At 40.3% G+C, this 20,913-nt stretch overlaps 1 protein-coding gene across 1 annotated transcript; it reads left to right on the forward strand.

The window, feature by feature from the left end:
• The first annotated feature begins 2,971 nt into the window (after positions 1-2,971).
• fscn1b (fascin actin-bundling protein 1b) lies at positions 2,972-12,194 on the forward strand. The gene is made up of 5 exons (XM_034052521.3): positions 2,972-3,937; positions 8,070-8,226; positions 8,494-8,615; positions 8,923-9,090; positions 9,370-12,194. Exons 1-5 carry the CDS (start codon positions 3,109-3,111, stop codon positions 9,573-9,575), a joined length of 1,482 nt encoding a protein of 493 aa, XP_033908412.1. The 5' UTR covers positions 2,972-3,108; the 3' UTR covers positions 9,576-12,194.
• Positions 12,195-20,913: the final 8,719 nt, after the last annotated feature.

The raw sequence follows: 20,913 nt of genomic DNA on the forward strand, positions 1-20,913 counted from the left end.
GCAGCATGAAATGACACTACCACAAACAGGGGCAGCTAACTCACTCAGGTTTATAAGTTTATCATAATTAACTGATATCACTTGCGGTCAAACTCAGTGCTTGTAATTTTCTAGCCTTCTCTATTAAAACCCTGCCGAGGATCAGTTTTCAGTCTGACGCAGTAAAGCAGTGGTCGATTATTATGCTGCTGGTGTGAGTGAGCACCATGCCATTGTAAGCACCTGCAGTGCTGGCACGGGCAGCACATGGTTTGCACACTATCTTTCTGCAATAGCAACCCTGCACCCAAACACAGGGCTTACTATTCCATGCCATTGCTCAATAAATAGATTTTTCATGCCAAGTAAATGGCAAAACAAGGGCATGTGTAACAGACCATTACACCACCGCCCCCAATATATCCTGATCATACCTCTCTTTCAAAATCGAATCATTCTACTGCGTAGAAAATAACAAGCAAGTGTCAGGGCTTTGATGGCCAGCTACCCAGTCATATATTGACAAGGAAGCACTACTGAGCATACCAGGCAAGTAACTGCATGCTGTTACATACATTAGAATTCATTAGAACATATATTGTTGCTGTTAACCCTTATTTAATAGCAGCCTTTAGTTACAATACCCATTCTAATGAATTCTAATGATGATGTGTTCAACCCCCACTCCCCCTTCCTCTCAACACATCTTTAAACTGATCTTACTATAGGTCTTTTTCGAGGTCTAGTTTTTTTATTTTTAATTAAACCTCGCACTGCTTCAACAGACTGCTTACTGCTTTCTTCCGAACAGATTGCAGATATGTTTCCATGGCAACTGCTATAGTTTAAAAAAAAACAAAAAAACTTGCACTTCTGTAGTGCCTCAATATAACACAGAAGGATATTTTTTAATGCATTTTTCCAAGAAAAACAGTATTGTTTTTAAAATAAGCTGTGATAGAAAAACAAGCCATAAAACCCAGCAGAAGTGATATGTGGCACTGCTCTTAGTTATTGGTTTACGGTCCTCTGGTTATAGTTGTCCACTTTCATTTCAAGCACTTTTTTAAATTTATTTTTTATTAAAAGTGCTGTTGTTTTTAACAAGAAGACAATGGTAAATATAGGGGATCGTGCGAGAGCCCTTCTTTCTTCTGCTAACAAATGGAGTTCTTTCAGCGGCAACAATGGAGCTAACCATCTGGAATGCGAGATAGCCCCATGCAGGACTAGCCTCTGAATTCTAATACACTGTACGAAGCTAAAGGGAAGGACTCCCTGGGTTCATTGGGAGGAATGTCCTCTCTTTGCTGGTGTGGAAACAAAAAAGTGTTCTCTCTGCCAAAGCTGGTTGAGGGAGACACACACATACATTACACACAAACACGCGCACGCACACACACACACACACACACACACACACACACACAATACTGGAATCAGTTATCACTTTGGTTTAGAGTGACAAGGCTAACTGGTCTATGTTCATTTTCTTTAAGGAGGAATCACAGAAACTGTTCATTGTTTTCTTGTTGTGAATGACTTATGAATGGCAACTTAGATTTTCGGCAGTTTGTAAATAACTTTGGACTGTTTTAGTTGAAGGTCGAGTCTATAAACCTGTAATTGGTCCCTTTGTTTGAATTCAGATGCCAGATATGGGAACTGAAGAATAAAGCTCACGTTACATGCAAATCAATTAGCTGGAGTCGGAAATCTATTTTCAGTAAATACTGTAGTGTTCAGTTCAGCTTAGCGTGATTTGTTTAAACAGGAGAGGAGAGGACAGAAGAGATGAAAAGAGATGTGTATTGCATCCTTTAGTGTTTATGATGACCCTAACAGAACTCCTTACTTACAAAGGGAATTGGAATGTATATGTACACACATATATATATATATACACACACACACACACACACACACACACACACACACACAATAAAGGCATTGACCTCAGATTCAGTGGTGGAGTAATAGCCAGTGCAGCGGGGCTGCTGCACAGGGGCCCACACACTCAGAGGGCCCTAGAGGGGTCCGAAAGTTTTGGGGAAAAAAACTTAACAGTGATAATATCCTTTCCACTTATATTTGCAGATGTTACCTTCATAGTCATATCATTGTAGCTACCAGTGCTAAAAACGTTCCTACTGTTTTCAGCATGGAAGGTTTGGGGTTACTGCTGGTTACCAAAATAAACAAAAGCAAGTTAACATGCCTGCATTTCTGATTTTCTGTGGGAGAACATTTCTGCAGAATCCTGGAGGGACTGGTGATTAAACTGGTTAGCTTGTGATTAAAAAGAGTGCAGTATTGGAATTAAAGATGCATGCAAAATGCAATTCAAGTAGGAAGCAGAAAAGCTTTTTATTACATGCAGGTGTCCACTGTTTCATACATGATAACATTCTGAGAATATGTTTATAAAAGATGTTTGTCAATGCCATGCAAATATTGTCATTGATTACTGTGCTGTACTACTTCTGAAATGGCTTTGCATGCGATGAATAGATCATTGTACAAGTAGACACACTCAGTTTTGTCTCCTATCTTTCCTTGTTACCCTGTGTGGGTGATAACTTCTTTCACAGGACAATTCCTGGGCTGGAAACCCTTTCAGACTGCACTTCTAGTATGCTGTGCATTCTTAGAAATTAGATTATTTTTATTTACTTGTGAAACTTATTTCAAACCAATACTTTCTGGAAAGACTTCAGAACATAGATACGTTGACTTAATTGTACACCACTTTGTCCATATTCATAACAGCATTGCTCATTTTATAAATTCAATTATTAATTCTCTGCCTCTCATCTATCCAGTCACCGTGTAATTAATCTGAGGTTATCAGCAGACCCTGGGCCCCGACACCGTAACAGTAAATCGCATCTTTCTGTAGACGAGAGTCGTGTTTGCTGCATGCTTATCTCCTGTTTCATTTGGAGGCGTGGCTGCCAACTGACATCATTGATCAGTATAAGAGCTGCAGCTGCGGCTTGAGTCAGGCTGTCTGAGGCTGTAGAACTGGGAGCACGTTTCATTCAAACAAAGATACCATACCCCCCCCAAAAAACACACACAACCACACTATCATCTCTACACAGCAATTAAAACAAATTTGCAGCAACCATGACGGCCAACGGAACCAGCGATTTAGTGCAAATCCAATTTGGTCTCATCAACTGCAGCAACAAATACCTAACTGCAGAAACATTCGGGTTTAAAATCAATGCCTCCGCCACCAGCATGAAGAAGAAGCAGATCTGGACCCTGGAGCAAGATGGGGATGAATCCAGCGGGGTCTACCTGAAAAGCCACCTGGGGAGGTACCTGGCCACCGACAAGGATGGCAACATCTCAGGTGACAGCGAGACCCCTGGTCCCGACTGCAAGTTCATCATTGTCGCCCATGACGATGGGCGCTGGTCTCTGCAGTCCGAGCCCCACAAGCGCTACTTTGGCGGCACCGAGGACAGGATCAGCTGCTTTGCTCAGACCATCTCGGTGGCCGAAAAATGGTGCGTCCACATTGCCATGCACCCTCAGGTCAACATCTTCAGCCTCACCAGAAAAAGATACGCTCACCTGAGTTCCAAAAACGACCGGGAGGAGATCGCCATTGACCGGGACGTGCCGTGGGGCGTGGACTCCCTGATCACCTTGGTCTTCCAGGATCAAAGATACAGCATCCAGACCTCGGACAACCGCTTCCTGAAGAACGATGGCACGCTGGTCGAGAGGCCGGACAAGAGCACCGGGTACACTCTAGAGTTCAGGTCCGGGAAGGTGGCATTTAGAGACTCCGAAGGGAGGTACCTGGCGCCTTCGGGCCCCAGTGGGACCATGAAGTCTGGCAAGAGTAACAAAGTTGGCAAAGACGAGCTCTTTGTCCTGGAGCAGAGTTACCCACAGGTGGTCCTTACAGCTGGAAACGAGAGGAACGTTTCCACCCGGCAAGGTAAGGGTTACTCGAGCTCGCCTCATTCACACGCAACTCTCGTGTGCAGGTCTGCTGGCCAGCTTGTGTAGTCTGCAAATTCTGCTGTGCTGGTGGCAACTTTGTTTATAAATATCATAGATTTTTTTTGCTGCTGCTTATTATTATTATTATTATTATTATTATTATTATTATTATTATTATTGGTGGTGACAGTAATAGTAGATGTATTCTAATACCATTATGTAATTCCCGTGATGTTGAATGTATTTAAGGAACGGGTTTAGACGTGTTATTTTAACCGTCCTTGGCTTCGGTAGTAAATTCAGTTTTGTGGTTGTTTTGCTGCGACTTTACAGAAGTGTGCAGTCGTTATTAATCGCCGGTATTGATTGCAAACACCATTGCCAGACAAAGACGGAGAAGAGTGGCCAGCAGTAGAGTTAAGATGTACGCTGAATGAAGGTTGCTGGGGATTCTGTTTGTAATTGATCCCAACTGGAATATTTTCTGTTATGAATTTCAAACCACACGTTTTACACAATTTTCCAGTACTAGCTATACTATTAATGATCCATACATTTCCGATTGCAAATGATCTTTTGCTGACTCGAGATCATACTTTCTTTCATGTTAAAAAAAAAAAAAAAAAAAAAAAAAAAAAATGGTAGGTCATTTGTGTAGTTTTTCTTTTTTTATATATATAAATGCAAAATCTAAACAGGTTGCTTGTTTATATTTCCGTATTTTGTTGTTTAGATTTCCAGCATCCCTGTATTCAATTTAGGAATATCGATGACCCAGATTTCTCAAAGAAAGCCTGCCCGAAACCACCCACACGCATATTTGATTTATTATCCTTTGTTTAAAACGCAGCATCCCGTTTTTACAAATTAAAATGAGAGAATATTTTCTTTAAGTCTAGATGTCGTCTGTATCAGACAGTAAGTGTCCATGGAGGTGCCTGCATTCATTTTTGGTGGCCTTTTACAGTTCCCCTTTTCCGTTAGCCCTTTGTCTGCATACTCTAGCGTTTATAGAGAAGGGTGTATGTAAATATCTGTGGTTAAGTAGAATAACTGCACAACACAGAACGACTCCCTTATAAATGACTTGCAGGTAAATTAATAGAATCACCAAGGCAGTCTTTATTTCATATTGAGTCATTCATAATGTTTTTTAGTCCAGGTGTTGAGTAACCTTTGAGCATCTAAAGACCTTAGTATCAATTTGCTGATGTCCGTTTGTTTTAGTGTTTTGGGAAGAGGGGTTGCGTGATGTCTGAGTACACAGCGCTTGGTGATTGGATACTTCCCTTTTGGGTATGATAAAGCCCCTCCCCCCTCCCCCCCCTTCTCTCCCCGGGGGGTGGTGGGGGGGTCGTCGAACTGTCCCATATAAAGTGTGTTCTTTAATTATATATTTAAATCCATTTCTTCTTGTATAAGTACTAGATTTTATTATACATTATTGTTGATGTAATTATTGTAATTATAACCACATTACTGTATGAAGGCATTAATTATAGCTTCATTCAGCAGTCTGTACTAGCCAGTCTGTGTGTGTTCTAGGGCACATACTGATCTGTTTAATCTTTCATTATGTGCATAGAGTTTTTGCAAAGCATTGGGCTTGCTGAACAAATACCTCTGGTCAGCAACTTGAAACTGTACTGGTATTCTGCCAAACCGTGTACTGTGTGAACCTCAAAACCATTTATCGTGATGGGAAGGGATCATGGCGTTTAGAGCACATGATTACATGCTTTACACAGTCAATTGGATCTGTATAACTGAGTGAAACTGGAGATGGTGCAAGAGTCATGTGAATACCCCACTCCCAGTGTTTTAATATTTCTTGACGATTCCCAATGCTATGACCGGAAAAAACAAGGTTTTACAGGCTTAATACGTACTTTTAATGGAATGAACGGGATAACCATCTGGGCCTCTACAAAAAAAAAAAAGACAGTAGCAATTGATTTCATTTTTTGTATGAAATGACCCCTTAGTTCACAATATTATAGCTATATTGTGCTTGTATTTCCTGAACTGCAGCATCAGCGCTGGCCTCCCCTCACTGACTGATGCTCACGTTGCAGGATGTGGTCATTCTGTGCCAAACTGGCAATCTTAGATAAGATACAAAGTGCGAGGCAGACACACACACTTTCATTACAAGCTACTGTAAGGGAGGGAGGGAGGGCTGTTCTAGATTGTAGTGTAGTTGCACCATGTTTGAATGTTGTGCTGATCAGGGTTGGGGTAAATTCTTGTTTTTTCTTTTTAAAATCGATTCCCAATTCCTTCGAAAGAATTCAAAGCAATGAAACTGTCCCTCCAGGATGTGCTTTTGTTTTTAATATAGGATGGTGAAGCCTGTGGGGACGGTTTTCTCTTGAAGGTCTCCATTGTATTGGATACTGGCTCTGGCTTTACTGGAGTGATTCTGTACCCTAATGCCAGATACTGGTAAAAGATGTCTAGTTGCTTGGGTATTAAGTCATAAAAAGATGTCGGAATTTGTGTAAGTCGTATCGCACTTTTTGCAAGCCCTAGACTTTTTTGTCGATCAGACCTCTGCGTATTAGGATTGACCCATGATGACCGCAAACATATTGGGCTTTCCATCTGTCTTGATGTCCTCTCATAGAATGGTCTGGATGCTTTACTGTAAGAGCCTCATATCAAGGGACAGTGTCTGTGATCCAAATCAGTCTGATTCCAAGAAAATTGCTGAGTGAGAAAATCCTCCTGCCTTCGTTTTAACCAAACAGACAGTTTCTTGGCTAAAATCAATTCAAGCTCATTTCCTGCCCCCCCCACAACACAAAAATGTATGCCCATGTGTTTCTCATCATTACTTTTGATTCACGCCAGCACATTTTCACAAGAAACCTGATCCTTTCCAATACCACTTCAAGGTTATTGAACAGACCTGGTTAAAGATAAGGAAAGTGTTTCGCTGCTCTCTCCTTTTCCTGGAATGGGACTGACCTGAAGATATACAGACTGCCATAAACTTCTCGCTTCACATGAAAAAATAATGTGCGCACAACTCTGGATGTGCAAAACCCTGCTTGTGGCAGTTTGTGACCTCATTGTGTCTACATTAAGCAGATTTGAGTCTGCAGTTCACTGAACCAGCATCTTGTGTAAAGAATTACTGGCGTAGCTTTGCCATGTCAGCTGAAATCCCTCTTTTTTTATATAAATAAATAGATAAAAATGGAATGTAATAAATGCAAAAAATGATAGGAATGGTGTTTAGCACTGGGGACACAAATCTTGGCTGTATTTCGTAGAGCTTATCCAGTGATAGACAAATTAGCTGTGATAATAATCAAATTACTTTTTTTTTTTTTTGTTTATTTTATTTTTTGTCTGAGTTTATTGTGCGTTCATGTATTTTATTTGAAGTCACAAGCACCCATTGCTTTCACTATAGCAGATCAAGAGCACTAACATGCTTGCTAATTGGAGTTGTTTTGGGTATGGTTAATGGCGCCTCTTTTCATGAAGCTTAATTGCAAATTATGAAAACTGAAGGTAAGACTAATGTGGTTGTTTTTTCTTATTATATATGCCTTTATGGAACAATAAATACAATATTTTGTAAAACATTACATTTGAATGGCTCAAAACAAGATTAACTAGTGTGTATTGATGGGAAGATTGAGCTCTGTGTTTCTGCTTGAGCCTTGCAAATAAGGATAATGTTACAACTGTAGCTCCTCCAGAAACCCAATATTGCCTTTCACTTATTTTTGTTTAAGCATTGTGTGCACCTACTCCTTGGGGCATTTACTGTATAGTAATTTCCAATCCTTTAAACAAGCACTAAGAGCTGCATAACTACAAATCACTGTGCATTCAAATATCATACAGATCATATTACCTTTGATTTGTGGTTGCATTCCATACATGCAATGTGGATGAAGGTAGCAATTATTACCTTGAGCAAATCTACATACTGCAAAGATGTGGAAAATATCATGCCAAGCTGTTTTGAAAGCCTCTGTTCCGCAAGTCTCGATTATATATTTTTAAAAATATAATAACAATGCTCATTCTTTCTTTACTTGCACTGTGAAGGTACGGCTCATTGTTAGGGATGAAACTGACCTGCTGTTTTAATTTTTTCTTTTGTTAAGGAATGGACCTCTCTGCTAACCAGGATGAGGAGGGAGACCAGGAGACCTTTCAGCTGGAAATTAACAAAGACACCAAGAAGTGCGCTTTCAGGACCTGCACTGGGAAATACTGGACCCTCACGGCCAACGGAGGAGTGCAGTGCACCGCCTCCACAAAGTGAGCACACACACACCTGAAGCTGACTAGATGTGCCTGGCTAATGATGGGCAATACATGCAACTACATGGTCCGAACAGACAGATTTAATTGGTTGGAGGGCTGAGTGGCACCATGGTCAACTCATGCACAAATGCACCGTCATCTTTAATAAGCTCTTGGTTCATTAACCTTAATGCCTCAAATGTTTTCTCCAGACGTCCCTGTCCACTCTTATTGTCTGCAAACTCTGTCGGTTTCAGTTTTGCCTCTGTCTGTTTGTTTTAGGAATGATAACTGCTACTTCGACGTGGAGTGGCGTGAGAAGAAGATCACTCTGAAAGCCGCCAATGGGAAATATGTGGCCGCTAAAAAGAACGGGCAGCTTGCAGCCACCATCGACCAGGCTGGTGAGGCGCTGATTAACGATCTCTGTCTTTGACTGCAATTGGCTGAAAATGTGTCGCCCGGCCTTGATGCAGATGAAAGGCCTTTTTTCAATTTTCTGGGGCTAAAAAAAGATGTGGAAGTGACAAAAAGTGATTTTAGATCAATGAAAGATAGTGTACAGACAAACCACACACAAACATTGAAGCGGTTTAAACATTCTAACTGTTTCTTCAGATTTTCATTAGGGTAACTTGTCAAGGGAGATGGTGCAAACCATTTACCTGCTTTCAAAATGCTTCATTATGTTTCGCTCCTTTTGTTTTAAAGGAGAGACGGAGGAGTTTCTTATGAAGCTCATTAACAGGCCTATCGTTGTCCTGCGAGGGGAGCACGGCTTCATTGGCTGCAGAAAGGTGACCGGCACCCTGGACTCAAACCGCTCCTCCTACGATGTTTTTCAGCTGGAATTCCAGAAGGGGGCGTACAGTCTCAGAGGTGCGTGCTTTTCATGGAGGTGACGGAGCATACGGGCAATAGACATAGATATAGTTGGCTTATTTGAACCAAAACTTATGTGTGTGTATATAGATAGATAGATAGATAGATAATAAAAGGAAACTTTTTATTATTTTATTATTTATGTTTAAGCACAGACTGTTTGAAGTCAGCGCGCCGTGTTGAGTGTGAAAGCACTGGGTTATCTTTCCTAGAACCCGATTATCCTCTTGTCTCTCTTATCATTCCACCTGACCCGTTTCTTCTCCTCCCACACAGACTCCACTGGCAAATACTGGATGGTTGGTAACGAATCCTCTGTGATCAGCAGCAGCGACAGTCCGGTGGACTTCCTCTTGGAGTTCTGCGACTACAACAAGATGGCGATCAAGGCGCCGAACGGCAAGTATCTGAAGGGAGACCATGCTGGCGTGCTGAAAGCCTCTGCCGACTCCATCGACGGCTCCACCCTCTGGGAGTATTAGAAGCACTTTAGAAACCACTGTGGCTTTTTTTGTTTTATTATTATTATTTTTTTTTACTTTTGCGCGCACGCACGCACGGTTTAATTATGTAATGGTTGCAGACCTGCCATGGATTGTGAAACTTGCTTAGCCTTCAGAACTTTTACTATCCTCCTCATTGGCCTCAATACTGTATAATGTCTCCCAGGGCTTGAGAGGAACAACCAGGGTTGCCAACTGGCCAGGTCTTTTAACTCGCCTCTCTGACCGCAAATTAATTGATTTTATTGAGCGTGTAACGTGAGTGTAATTTGCGTGAGCTGTCGCTAAAGGAATGTCATTGTTTTGCTAACTATTACTAAAAGCACACACCTGTCTGGGGGCGAGAATTACTTCCTGTGAAAATTGTTTCCATCAATCAGACTTATACAGCTTGCTGATTTGCTGCATTTGTCTGATTGGGGCGGGACTGTGCGAAGCAGAAATAAGTATTGCATTAATAGAAACTTCACCCCAAGGTTAAACGAGAAAGAGTGCAGGTGAGTGCATAATTTTCTAACAACGGAATTGCACCATAAAACATTTCAAGCAATATGATTTTAATACATGTTATGATGCTCTCCGGATAGAATTGCCACCGCAATTAAACAATTGAACACATTTATTGAAGCCACTCACGCAATTTACACTCACGTTACATGTTCAATAAAATCAAAAAAAAAAAAAAAAAAAAACCTGCCCAGTTGGCAACCCTGGGAACGATCCTTTTAGAAAACCTCAATTAAGACCCATATCTAGCCTGGGTCGCGTAGTTGTGTATTTATCGTCTTAGTGTCATTTTTATTCTTGCTGTGAGAAGGGTCTGGCGTTGTGGTTGGTAGGGTTCTTTTTGGTTTGGGTTTGAGAGTGCAGGATTAGATTTGTGAGTTTGGGCCAAAGTTAAATTCCTATCCTGCATGTGTCTCCAAATACTTTCACAATGCATGTTCACGGGGAAGACAGACTATCGTAATGCCCAGTCTCACCAAACACCTACAAAGCAGTGAAAAACAAAGAGGCAGAACCATCTGCACAGACTAGCCTTTGTCTAAATCAGCCAAAGCAAAACAACTGGAAAGGAGGAAATGACATTTAATACATTAACAAGCTGCCGTGGTATAAACAAACGTTTTCTACAGAGAACTATCCAAAGGTGTTGGGTTTCCCCATTTCCCATCCAGTATTTCAAAATTCAAAAAGGGCTTTTCTTTTGCTGTTTTTTCTAACCACGCTCGAGCAGCATACAATACATACTGGAAAGTATTTTATGTTGTTGTAACAGAGGCCGATTTTGTGTATGTCTTGCCAAATTGAGTCGGTCACACAATTCAGTGGGGGGGAGAGGAGAGAAATTGGATGATACATGGGTTAAATAAACAGGTGATGTTGCTCATACCTATGTATGTGTGTTGCTTATGTGAATGATGTGAGTTTTGTCTAGGTGGAATATTTGCATTTGTGTTGATGTATATGTGTGTGCCATAAGATGTTGGGATTCGGGAGTTCTTCTACAAGTTCTAAAAACAACCAACAAACTGGAATTGCTTCAAAGCCCTGAGGTAGTATAATGCAATGTGATGAGAAATTATAAATCAGGAAGAAAAAAAAAATACAGTACTTGCCAAATGCTACCATTTTCTGTTTCTTCTCATGCAATGCCCAGCAAAAGCATATCGGAAAGAGCCAAATTATGATTATTATTATTTTTTTTTTTTTTTTTTTTTTTCAAAAAGTTATTTCTTGTTTTCAATTCTGTAGGTGTAAGCTTAAAAGTAAGCTCTTGGTTAAAGTTGACTTCAGTTGTTGCAGGTTCAACACGTTTCAAAATGTAGAAATAAATAGTGGTTTTCCCCCTGCTGTGAAGGATCCATGGCAAGATTGCTCTTTGGCTCCTGTGCTGTAACACAGAAACGTATTTGTAAGGGATGCACTCTACTTTTACAAGCTTTACTGGAAGAAATTACCTGACCTAGTACTTTCAAAGGCACAGTGTTTTAACTTTTGGTCCTGGTTTTGTTAATGCACCTATACTGGAAGCAATGCCAACGCTCAGAAAGCTTTTCTAGCGAAGCAGTGACCCTGTTTCATTTCCCTGGTCATCAGATTCAAGTGTAGACCTTCTATTTGATGTTTGTTGTGCCAACAAAATGCATGTTATACCGGTTTGGGGAACAAATCCATTCTGATCAAATCAAAGTGCACTGTTTGCTAAACACTTGGGTAGAAGATATACACAGTAGCTCTATGTAAACATTAAGACATTCTTCTCCATCTAATATAATAGGCAGGATGTGGCACTCAAAGCACGTTCTAATGCTAGATCTGCTTTAGACTTCTAGAAACTTAGAATGTAAGGGGACCTTGTTCTGCATGCAATATGCAAAATAAAGAACGATAACCTGATTGACTAAACTGCTATCTACGCTTTTCGAATGGATACAGGCCACCCCTCCTCCCAGGGCTCAAGCTTGGACCCATTCCTGGATTGAGGTTAAATTCGGTTGAAAAGAAAGCATAACCTGCTGAACAACTCGCCTGTTAAAAAAAATAAATAAATAAAAAAACTGGAACAGTGCTTACCGGTGCTAAACCCTTACCTCTGTACTGCTCAGGCTCTGCTATTCCAGCTTTCTACTGCTTTGAAAAGCAGGTCTTCTGGAGTTCTGCCATCATTCATTGTGTAATACAGTGCAATGGAACATGGTTAGTGTTCCAGACAGGTCTGATTTGAGAAGAAACTCCACAGTAAGTGTCTCACCAAAGAGTCTCTATTAGCCCTCTATGGAGTGCCTTTTCGGCTAGGTTCTCTAGGAAAGCCGTACACACTGTGGGGATTGCACATGAGTCCTCTTATCTGCTTGTCTCTCCTCCACTAGGGCCGCTATTAATGAGGCGGGAACGTGCAAGGAGGGATTTAAAACGTCTCATAGAAAAATTGAGAAGGGTTGCATCTTGTTCAGAGTGTTGGTCGGTTTTTGAAACATTCCACTTGCGTATCTTGAAAAGATGAATCCTCGTTTTTATTTTTTTTTTCACTTGAAAGAAACTGTAGTGTTTTTTTGAATGTGCCATTTCTATAACTTAAATATGATGTCAAATAAAAATAAATAAGTTTGCATATGAAAAAAAGTGTTGTGTGTTTTGTGTATGGCGTGATTCTTCTAAACCTATTCTGTGATCAGTGATGAAAAGTCCAGATACCGTCCTTTGTAGATTGGACTATTCATAAAACAAAACTGAACCCCACCTGCTCTGTCGGTATACTGTCCTTCAGCTTTAGTTGCATATTTGAGCTCACCAATATCCTTTCATTCAGGAAACGTTCATAAGCCAATAAGCTAATGCCACATTTTTTTCAAAAAGCTATACGCCTTGCATGTTTAGCTTTTTAAAGTTGTTTTTTTTTTAATGTGAATTAGAACTACTGCCCGAGTCTTTTTGTAAGCCATTTCTGCAGATAAAGTCGGGGTCACAAGTGCATATAATTCAAATTGAAACCCCAAATTGCTACACCAATTGCTACCTAACTCTTGGATAAAGAAAGAGTCTGGAACAAAAGCTCTCAGTGTTGTGATTGCAGTGGCAGGGAGCCCACGTGTGGGTCAGTGCTGCTGGGGCACACTGCTGCCCCTCGGAGGGTTTACTTTGGAACCCAATCCACGTTCTGCGCCATGCAGGAATGCAGCTTTTTATTCTTTCATTACAGATGAACTCTCTTTGTATCAAGGAGTTCTTTGTATTTTGTTGTTGTTACTTATTTTAGGCAGGCTTCAGCACCTCTCTATCTAGGATGAAGATTCCTGTTGGTGGAAGCCTGTATGCTTTCGTACAGTGAGCGAGTGACAGAGTTCTGCATTAGTATCAATGTAGCTGGAGTAGCAGAAATTCCACCCTGGCTGCGACAATCCATTCGTATTCAGATTTGGAAATGCAAGATGCACCTGGCAGACCCCTGTCATAATAAAATCCTAATTTGGAACTGCAGTCCTACATTTTATATCCAGTGGATATATTCAGGCTGGTACCATGTTTATGATATTTTTAATTATGCAGCTGGCAGCTTCAGGCTTAAGTTGGAGGAGGAGAATGAAGTGAAATCCATGTGACAGCAATAAGCCTCCAACCTGTTTGGATACAGCCTTCAGAGGTTCTGTTTCAGCTTAACACTCCTTGCAATGTACTTACTGAAGCTTGGACTGAAATCAAAGGCTGCCTGACACGTTTCCCCATTTGAAGTGGGCTAGACGATGGTTCTATACAAGATGTTTCCATGTGTTTAATAACCAGTCATACTTTACAACAACGTCCAAAGCAGGAAATGAGATTATTATTTGTTGTAACATTAAGACCATTAAGATAATTCTGAGATTAAAATAAGCATGACTAGGCTAACCTTGAGAATGTTATTTCCCCTGTTTAATAATGTAGCTTCTGTGCATACCATGGGCCTCCATTTGAGTCGGTATTAGCAGTCAGCTAAGTGGGGAGAGGCATGCATTTTCAACGAAGAGGCAGCCTATGTAGCTGCACCTGGTCTTTGGTATCAAAGGGGGTTTCTTCACTGATTTATTGCTGTGGATTTTAAAGCCTTGCTTTTTCCACTCCCACTCTGTTACCGTGACGATGCAGCAGCTGGTTCTGCTCCCCAGGGCCCGGCATTGAGAACTGCTGGTTTGTGGTAAGGGGGTGCCTCTCACTAACCTGGCCCCCTCCCCAGGAGTAAGGTAACGAGGTCCTCCCACAATCCTCTCGGCTTTATTTACCCAAAACAAGCACTGGCGATGTCAGAGAAGGTTAATTGTTCAATGTCTCGGGGGTTACTCTCGCTGCATAGGGATTCGTTCATTTGCTTTGCTTTTTTTTGGGTCTTACAGTAAAGAACCTGGAATATGCACCTTGCATCTGAAAAGAAAGAGACCTCATTAAAAAAGAAGGTTCTTTCATCAGCAGTTACAATCAGAACATAGCATTCTATATTGCATTGTAAAAGGGTGTGTTGTGTTACAGACCGTTCAACATTACCCAACACGTGACTGGCATTAGATGCATCCGAATCTGACAGAATACAAAGAAGACATGATTAATATAAATAGTTCTAGTTACAGTATCTCCAAAATACTCCAGCTATTAAATGCTTTCGCGTTAGCAAGGCAGGGGAAAACCTTTGAGCTACAGAACAGAGTTAAAAAAAAATAAGATGACGCACACAATTGCTTGTTCCAGCACATTCTCTCCACGCTACTTAACATTGGATTCTGGCCTCATGAACATTCATGTGTGATGCTTGAGATCTCCAGTAGGCAAAATTACTCAGCACCACAGTCATCTGCAATGGCTGTTGCCATAGAAACAAGAATCGGAAGCGTGGGGGAGCAAAGGATCTCCAGGCTTTTAGAAGTGAGCTGTAAAATGTGCGTGGGGGGTGGGGGGTGTGTGTGTGTGTCTGGTTTTTAATAGAAGGGAACTAATCTGGTTGTGCATCAACAATCACAGTATATGATACTTTTGTATTTTATGATTAAAATTTAAACCAAAAATTGCTACCTAACTCTTGGATAAATAAGTAGCCAGGAACAAAAGCTCTCAGTGTTGTTTTAATTGGAGACTATGGTTTGCCTATGGATATTTTCATTCCATTGTAATCATTTTTTTTTTTTTTATGGAACCATATTTCAAAGCTTAAATTCCACAAATATATTTTTGGGGGATTCACTGTTACCATATGTAACTATAATGAGATATTGTACGGTATTGTAAAGCATATCACAGTACTGGGCATCTACAGCCAGTCTGTGGTGCTTTTGAAAACACAGCTGTGATCTCAAAATACATCATTGTCTTGTTATTCCCTATACATGAACCTACAGCTGGTAGCTTCTAGTGGCTTGCCTTGGAAAAGACGGCAACTGTTGTATTGTTTAGCAGAACATTCTCATTAAGCCAAGCAGTAATTAGAAGAAGAAGAAAAAAAACATGAACAATTAGTGTGTGAAATTATATTTTTCAGCAAACAAAAAGATATTGGGATTTTATGTATTCCATAGGGGCTTGGAAATAAAAATGTTGAACTGGTTTATTTTTTTCTCTCAGTTGAGCCCATAAAATTGCTGCCACAAAAAACAAAAAAAAACACACTGGTACCAGTGAAGGTTACATGGTAGTCTTTAACTCTTCCAGTCCCGAAGAATAAGAATTTAAGTTAGATAATTACAAAAGGAACTCCTTTATTCAGTATCCGTGAAAACAGGCCACATTTTTATATTTATACACTACCTCAAACTGGAATCGAGGTGAGGCTCCAAGCACCAGCATACTGTTCAGATAAGGCAGGACCTGAAAAGGGACTGAAAGGGTTACATCTTAATTTATTCATGTCCTTTCCTGAACAGACATTTCATCCCGTCATACTGTATATACTTAGTACACAATCTGTACTTGCATGTTTGGGGAAAGCCAAGGCATTGGCGAGTACAAAACACCACCCACCCCTTTCTCACACCTCCTCGACTGATTCATATTGAGATCAGGTAGTTTACGTTTTCTGTTCCAGCTGCTCTTCACACTAAGAGCCTCAAGCTCAAGGATACCGCTTCCTTAATCCCTTCTATACTTCCGTTCCTCTTTGTGCCACTTCTACACAACGGTCCATTTAAAATGGAGAGCTGGTTATTGTTTCTGATATAATAAAATAGCTGCTGGAGTCCTGCCGTTTCCACAAATGTTTGAAAGACTAAAGAAGTAGATTTAAAAAGAATTAAACAGGGAAACCTTTTGAAGTGATGCATAATGAAGCTTTTTTCAAGCCCGTAATTAGTGAGCGGGTCTCTATCCAGTTAGTTAGCTCTTAAAGCCTGCTTCTTTAAGACCAGACGACACGATGGTTTTCTGGAAGGCATGTTTGACCTTTTCTTCAGTTTTGTCTGTTAAGTGTGCAGCGATGCACTGGGAGCTCAACTGCAAGTTAATCAATATAAGGTTTTAAATAGACACTGATTCAGATATAACATTTAACTGTCAAAAATAATGATTGTGATGATTATTACTATTAATGCAGAAACTAGTTGGTAATAGGAAATTTAAATCATAATATAGAAAGACAAATTAACAAACACAAGAAAATACCTGCTGAATTAGGATTGCTTGAATTTGCCTTTAAAATGAGCTCCACCTTTCGATATAAATTACCGTAAAAACTGCTGCATGATATAAGATGATAAGGTTATCTGATACAGCTGCAACGCATTGTTTATTTAAAAAAAAAACAAAAAAAAAAAAAACATGGGGAATTCATTTTTATATGATGTTTTATAATACTTTCCCTGAAGAAAGTCCCGTGGTGTCATTGTGTCGACAAGCTTGTTTCTACAAGCAAGAGTTCTCTTTAAAAAATTCCAGAAGTAGAGATGTGTTCCTCATCCACATCGTTGAGAAAAAACAATATCTTACTGTTGAGGCTTCAGTTTGTCTCCCTTTACTCTAATCCGATACACTACCGGAATACCAATGGGCATGCCAACACTAACCTAGGTAATGTTACGGAGTCCAAGCTGTCCAAAATGATTGCTAATCAGGTTCTAACCACACTTCTGATCAGATTGGAACTCAAATCACCAGATATGTGTTTAATTCATTTGCTTTCATATTGCTGGTATCGTTTCTATACTGAGAGTGCCTAATTGGTATGAAACACATGAGTCTGAAGGGGGAATGCTCAGGAAGCTCTTAATGTTTCAGACTGGCAGTCTTCACATTATTGGGTTTGCTGCTGAGAAATCATGAGGACAGCAATGCTACACAAATGATTAATGGAAGGAAATACCCTTGAGGGGGAAGATAAGGAACCAGTTGCTAGCGGGTTTATCTTAAGCATAAAAATAGCATTGTTGTCTGTATGGCACCCCATGGTAGCAGATTGTGTTTTTTTTTTTGGTTTAAAACAAAAATAAAACTAAAAAGCACAATTAATAATGCAGTAAACTGTATAGAAAGCATTTAAAAACAAACTGCAAACATCAGATAAGAAAGTGAGCAACAATGCATATGCATTTTGTCCAGCAGTGCGGTACAGTACAATGAGCTTTCTTACTTGTATAGTAAACTATGGAACGGATGAAAACCCTGTGGTTTCGCTTGCCCTGGGACCGTCTCATTAGCACGTATTTAGATGCACTGCTAGGGCATTTCAGGTCTCCTCATTCAGTGTAATGGAAATGCATTTCAAGTCCTCTGTAGCGCTACCTGTTGAACAATCCTTACGTTTTTTCCAATCACAAACCCTTTCACTTGGTAAACTGGGTTACAGAAAGAGGCCTTTTGTTGGTTGTATGAACTTGCTGGGAACATGACATCGCTCAGGGCTCTGAATAGCTCTCAAAAAGAAAATAGCAAGTCTCCTGATCCTGATTGAAAATACCAATACCGGTACCTTACAGTGCCCCTGATGAAAAGTGTACAATGTTTTTTTTTTCTCCTTTGATTATCAAAGAATGTGAGCAAGGACGCCAGCAAGGAAAACACTAATTACTGAGATGGTGAAGACACCAAAAAAAACCTCCACATCCTTCAGCTTCAGTGTAGTGCAAACTGATGGTCCATGGTTCGAGTCCCTGATAAGCAATGTGCTCCAAGTGGAAAGCCACTAAGATACTGCAGACTGGAACCATGACATTGGCTGTAACTATACCAGAACAGATTAGAAAAGATGGCTCATTACAGCACCTGATGATCATTTTTTAATTGGCAGGCAGTGCATACCAGATACCCTTACAAATAAATCTCCCATCCTCACAGACAGTGGGGGTCTCATATATATTTGCCCCATCCTATTTAACACAGCCGGAAGGTTTTTAATTACATTTTGAAAAACGTAATGAGCTTTGACTTCCTAATTATTTCTGTAACACAAAGCTCCGTGCAGCTGTCATGAGCTGACCTTTGAACCCTTCGGTGAGGTTAAAGGAAGACCATGGTGATTTCTGTTTTTGCTTGAATGGGCAGGAATCGGGTGACAAAGGATTTTCACGCTATTTGTCATTTTTGGCAGGGCAAGCGTTACCGTAATGTTTTATAGTATCTGCAGAGGAGGAGGTATCACTAGTCCTGCCATGCCTTGCTTGACTAAACAAGCGAAGGTTGAAGATTAATTCTGTGCTGCTGCTGCTGCTGCTGCTTTTCAAGTGTAAGGATCTGCATGGCTGGGAATTGAGGAGTGTGTGAGGGAATTCTCAAACCAGTTCTCCAAAGAGATTTTCTCACAGGCTACACAGAGTCCGGCCACTGTAACAGGAACTATTAGGAAATAAAGATGGAACATCACAAGGTAATGCAATGGAAAGGATCTGATGTGTAAGGCCATCTGCTGTTGGTTGTTAGGAGTAATAGGAGCATCTGTGTCACGTGCCCTTAAGGAACGATGAATTTCCCAGATAGGAAGAGAGAAGCCAGTAGAGGATGTGACATCAGCAGAGGAGCTGCACCATCATAACCATTTTCAAAACAATTTCAAACAATGTACAGTAACCCAGCTTGAATTGCATCACGATTTACAGATTTATAACCACTTACTTTTTGGAAATCCAGATGGTCTAATTCAGGCTTCAAATTTTAAGTTCATAATGTAAAACAATGCAGGGCTAACAGATGTCTTGGCATGACCTAAACTGCTTCGTTTACAGCTTGACATGCTAAAAAACTAAAAAATATTTTGCTAGGAAATGCCTGACTAAGCCTCCGATTGCCTTGTCAGGAAGGCTCGAAACGTATAAAATAAATTTGCTTTCATATATTCTTCCATGTGGCACATGGCCTCAGCATAGTAGAGTTTGTGACTTAACATTGTCTTTACATAGAAAAATCCTCTTTTGACATCCACTGGGAGACTCTTAAATGGGAACACAAGTGGACAATGTCCAAGGTATACATTATACACACCTTAATAGATAGCCATGAATGGCAAGGACAGGTAGAAAGAGAACAGGAAGCTAAATGTATGTTCCTAGGTCCCGTTGATGACAATGTCTGTTCAAGGTCGGCGGTTGGTTTTTTCCATTCCTCTATTTATTTATTTTCTCTTGCAAGTTCCAGTAACATGTTATTTTCTCTGACCAGACCAACCCCCCAAGGGTCCTATCTAGAAAACATTGGTTGAAAGCTTGTGTCTACTGACTTTATTAGAGAAACACAGTCTACTTAATTCACCTGAGCTGCCCTACAACGTCCAACTTGCTCCATCACCATGACCACACAAAAAAAGTCCAACCAATGTAAATACTTTCCAGCAGGGGTAGATGCTCCCTGTAAACAACCTGTCCACCTACTCTGTAAGAAATTGGAAATCCAGTGCATAATCGGAGTCTTGAACCTTACATTGTTGAAGCTGATGTCAAACATCTAAGCTCAAAACCCTGAGAGACAGACCCCCCCCCCCAGTCCAGGTTTGTGAATTCACACAGTCCCAGCTAAGGTTACAAAAGCTGGCCTGGCCTATCCAGAACTGCCCAGGACAGACTGTGACCAAGCTGTTAGGGTCAGGTTTTGAGATTGATTGATCTGACATGTTGACCCACTTGTTTTCACAGCTGCCTCGTTTTAGTACTACATATCATGACGAACGATATGTGATCGTTTGGACTGTCATTTAAAACAAGTGTTTGCTTCGTCTGAGACGAGTACAGCAGGTATCTTTTGTACTCTGAAGCTTTGAAATGTAATATGGAAGAGACTTCTAGAAAGACTTGTATAAAGGCTCTCTGAATTCATTTAACAGTAAATCATGTAAAACTGCGGCAATGACTACCTAACGAGTCCCAAAAACTAGTCTATGGGAGAGATGGTATTTTGCTGTTATGCACCCAAGTTATGGAATGCCCTTTCACAGACAATTAAGGATGCAAAAAATTTTGATATTTTTTAAAAGTCACTTAAAAACACATATTTTTAAATTGGCATATCAGCCTATGTAGGAGAGCTGCTTTTATATATTTGTATAGTATGTGTGCTCTGTGATCCATGTTTTAATATCTATAGTCTGTGTGATTATTTATGTGTATATGTTAGTATGTTTTTTAGATTGTAAAGCGCTTTGAGATATGCATTAATTGCGCTATATAAAATAAAGATTATTATTACCTTCTTTGTTAAGGGTTGCATAACCTTTTAAGCTTTAATATGCAGTACATTACATGTTGTATACATTAGTATAAAGGTAGACAAATAGATCATTCAGTAATGTGTTACCGTGCCCATTATCTTATGGCTTCATATCCCCATGAATTTCAGAGCTGTTCTCACTTAGAGTTTCACTTCATCTGCATCACGACAA

The sequence above is a fragment of the Acipenser ruthenus genome, chromosome 22 (assembly GCF_902713425.1).
Source record: "Acipenser ruthenus chromosome 22, fAciRut3.2 maternal haplotype, whole genome shotgun sequence".
Lineage (NCBI taxonomy): Eukaryota > Metazoa > Chordata > Actinopteri > Acipenseriformes > Acipenseridae > Acipenser > Acipenser ruthenus.

Coding starts and splice junctions, on each gene's coding strand:
- fscn1b (XM_034052521.3), top strand. CDS start 3,109: ATGACGGCCAACGGAACCAGCGATTTAGTGCAAATCCAATTTGGTCTC. Junction 8,227..8,493: donor CAGTGCACCGCCTCCACAAA/GTGAGCACACAC, acceptor TGTTTGTTTTAG/GAATGATAACTGCTACTTCG. Junction 8,616..8,922: donor AGCCACCATCGACCAGGCTG/GTGAGGCGCTGA, acceptor TTTGTTTTAAAG/GAGAGACGGAGGAGTTTCTT.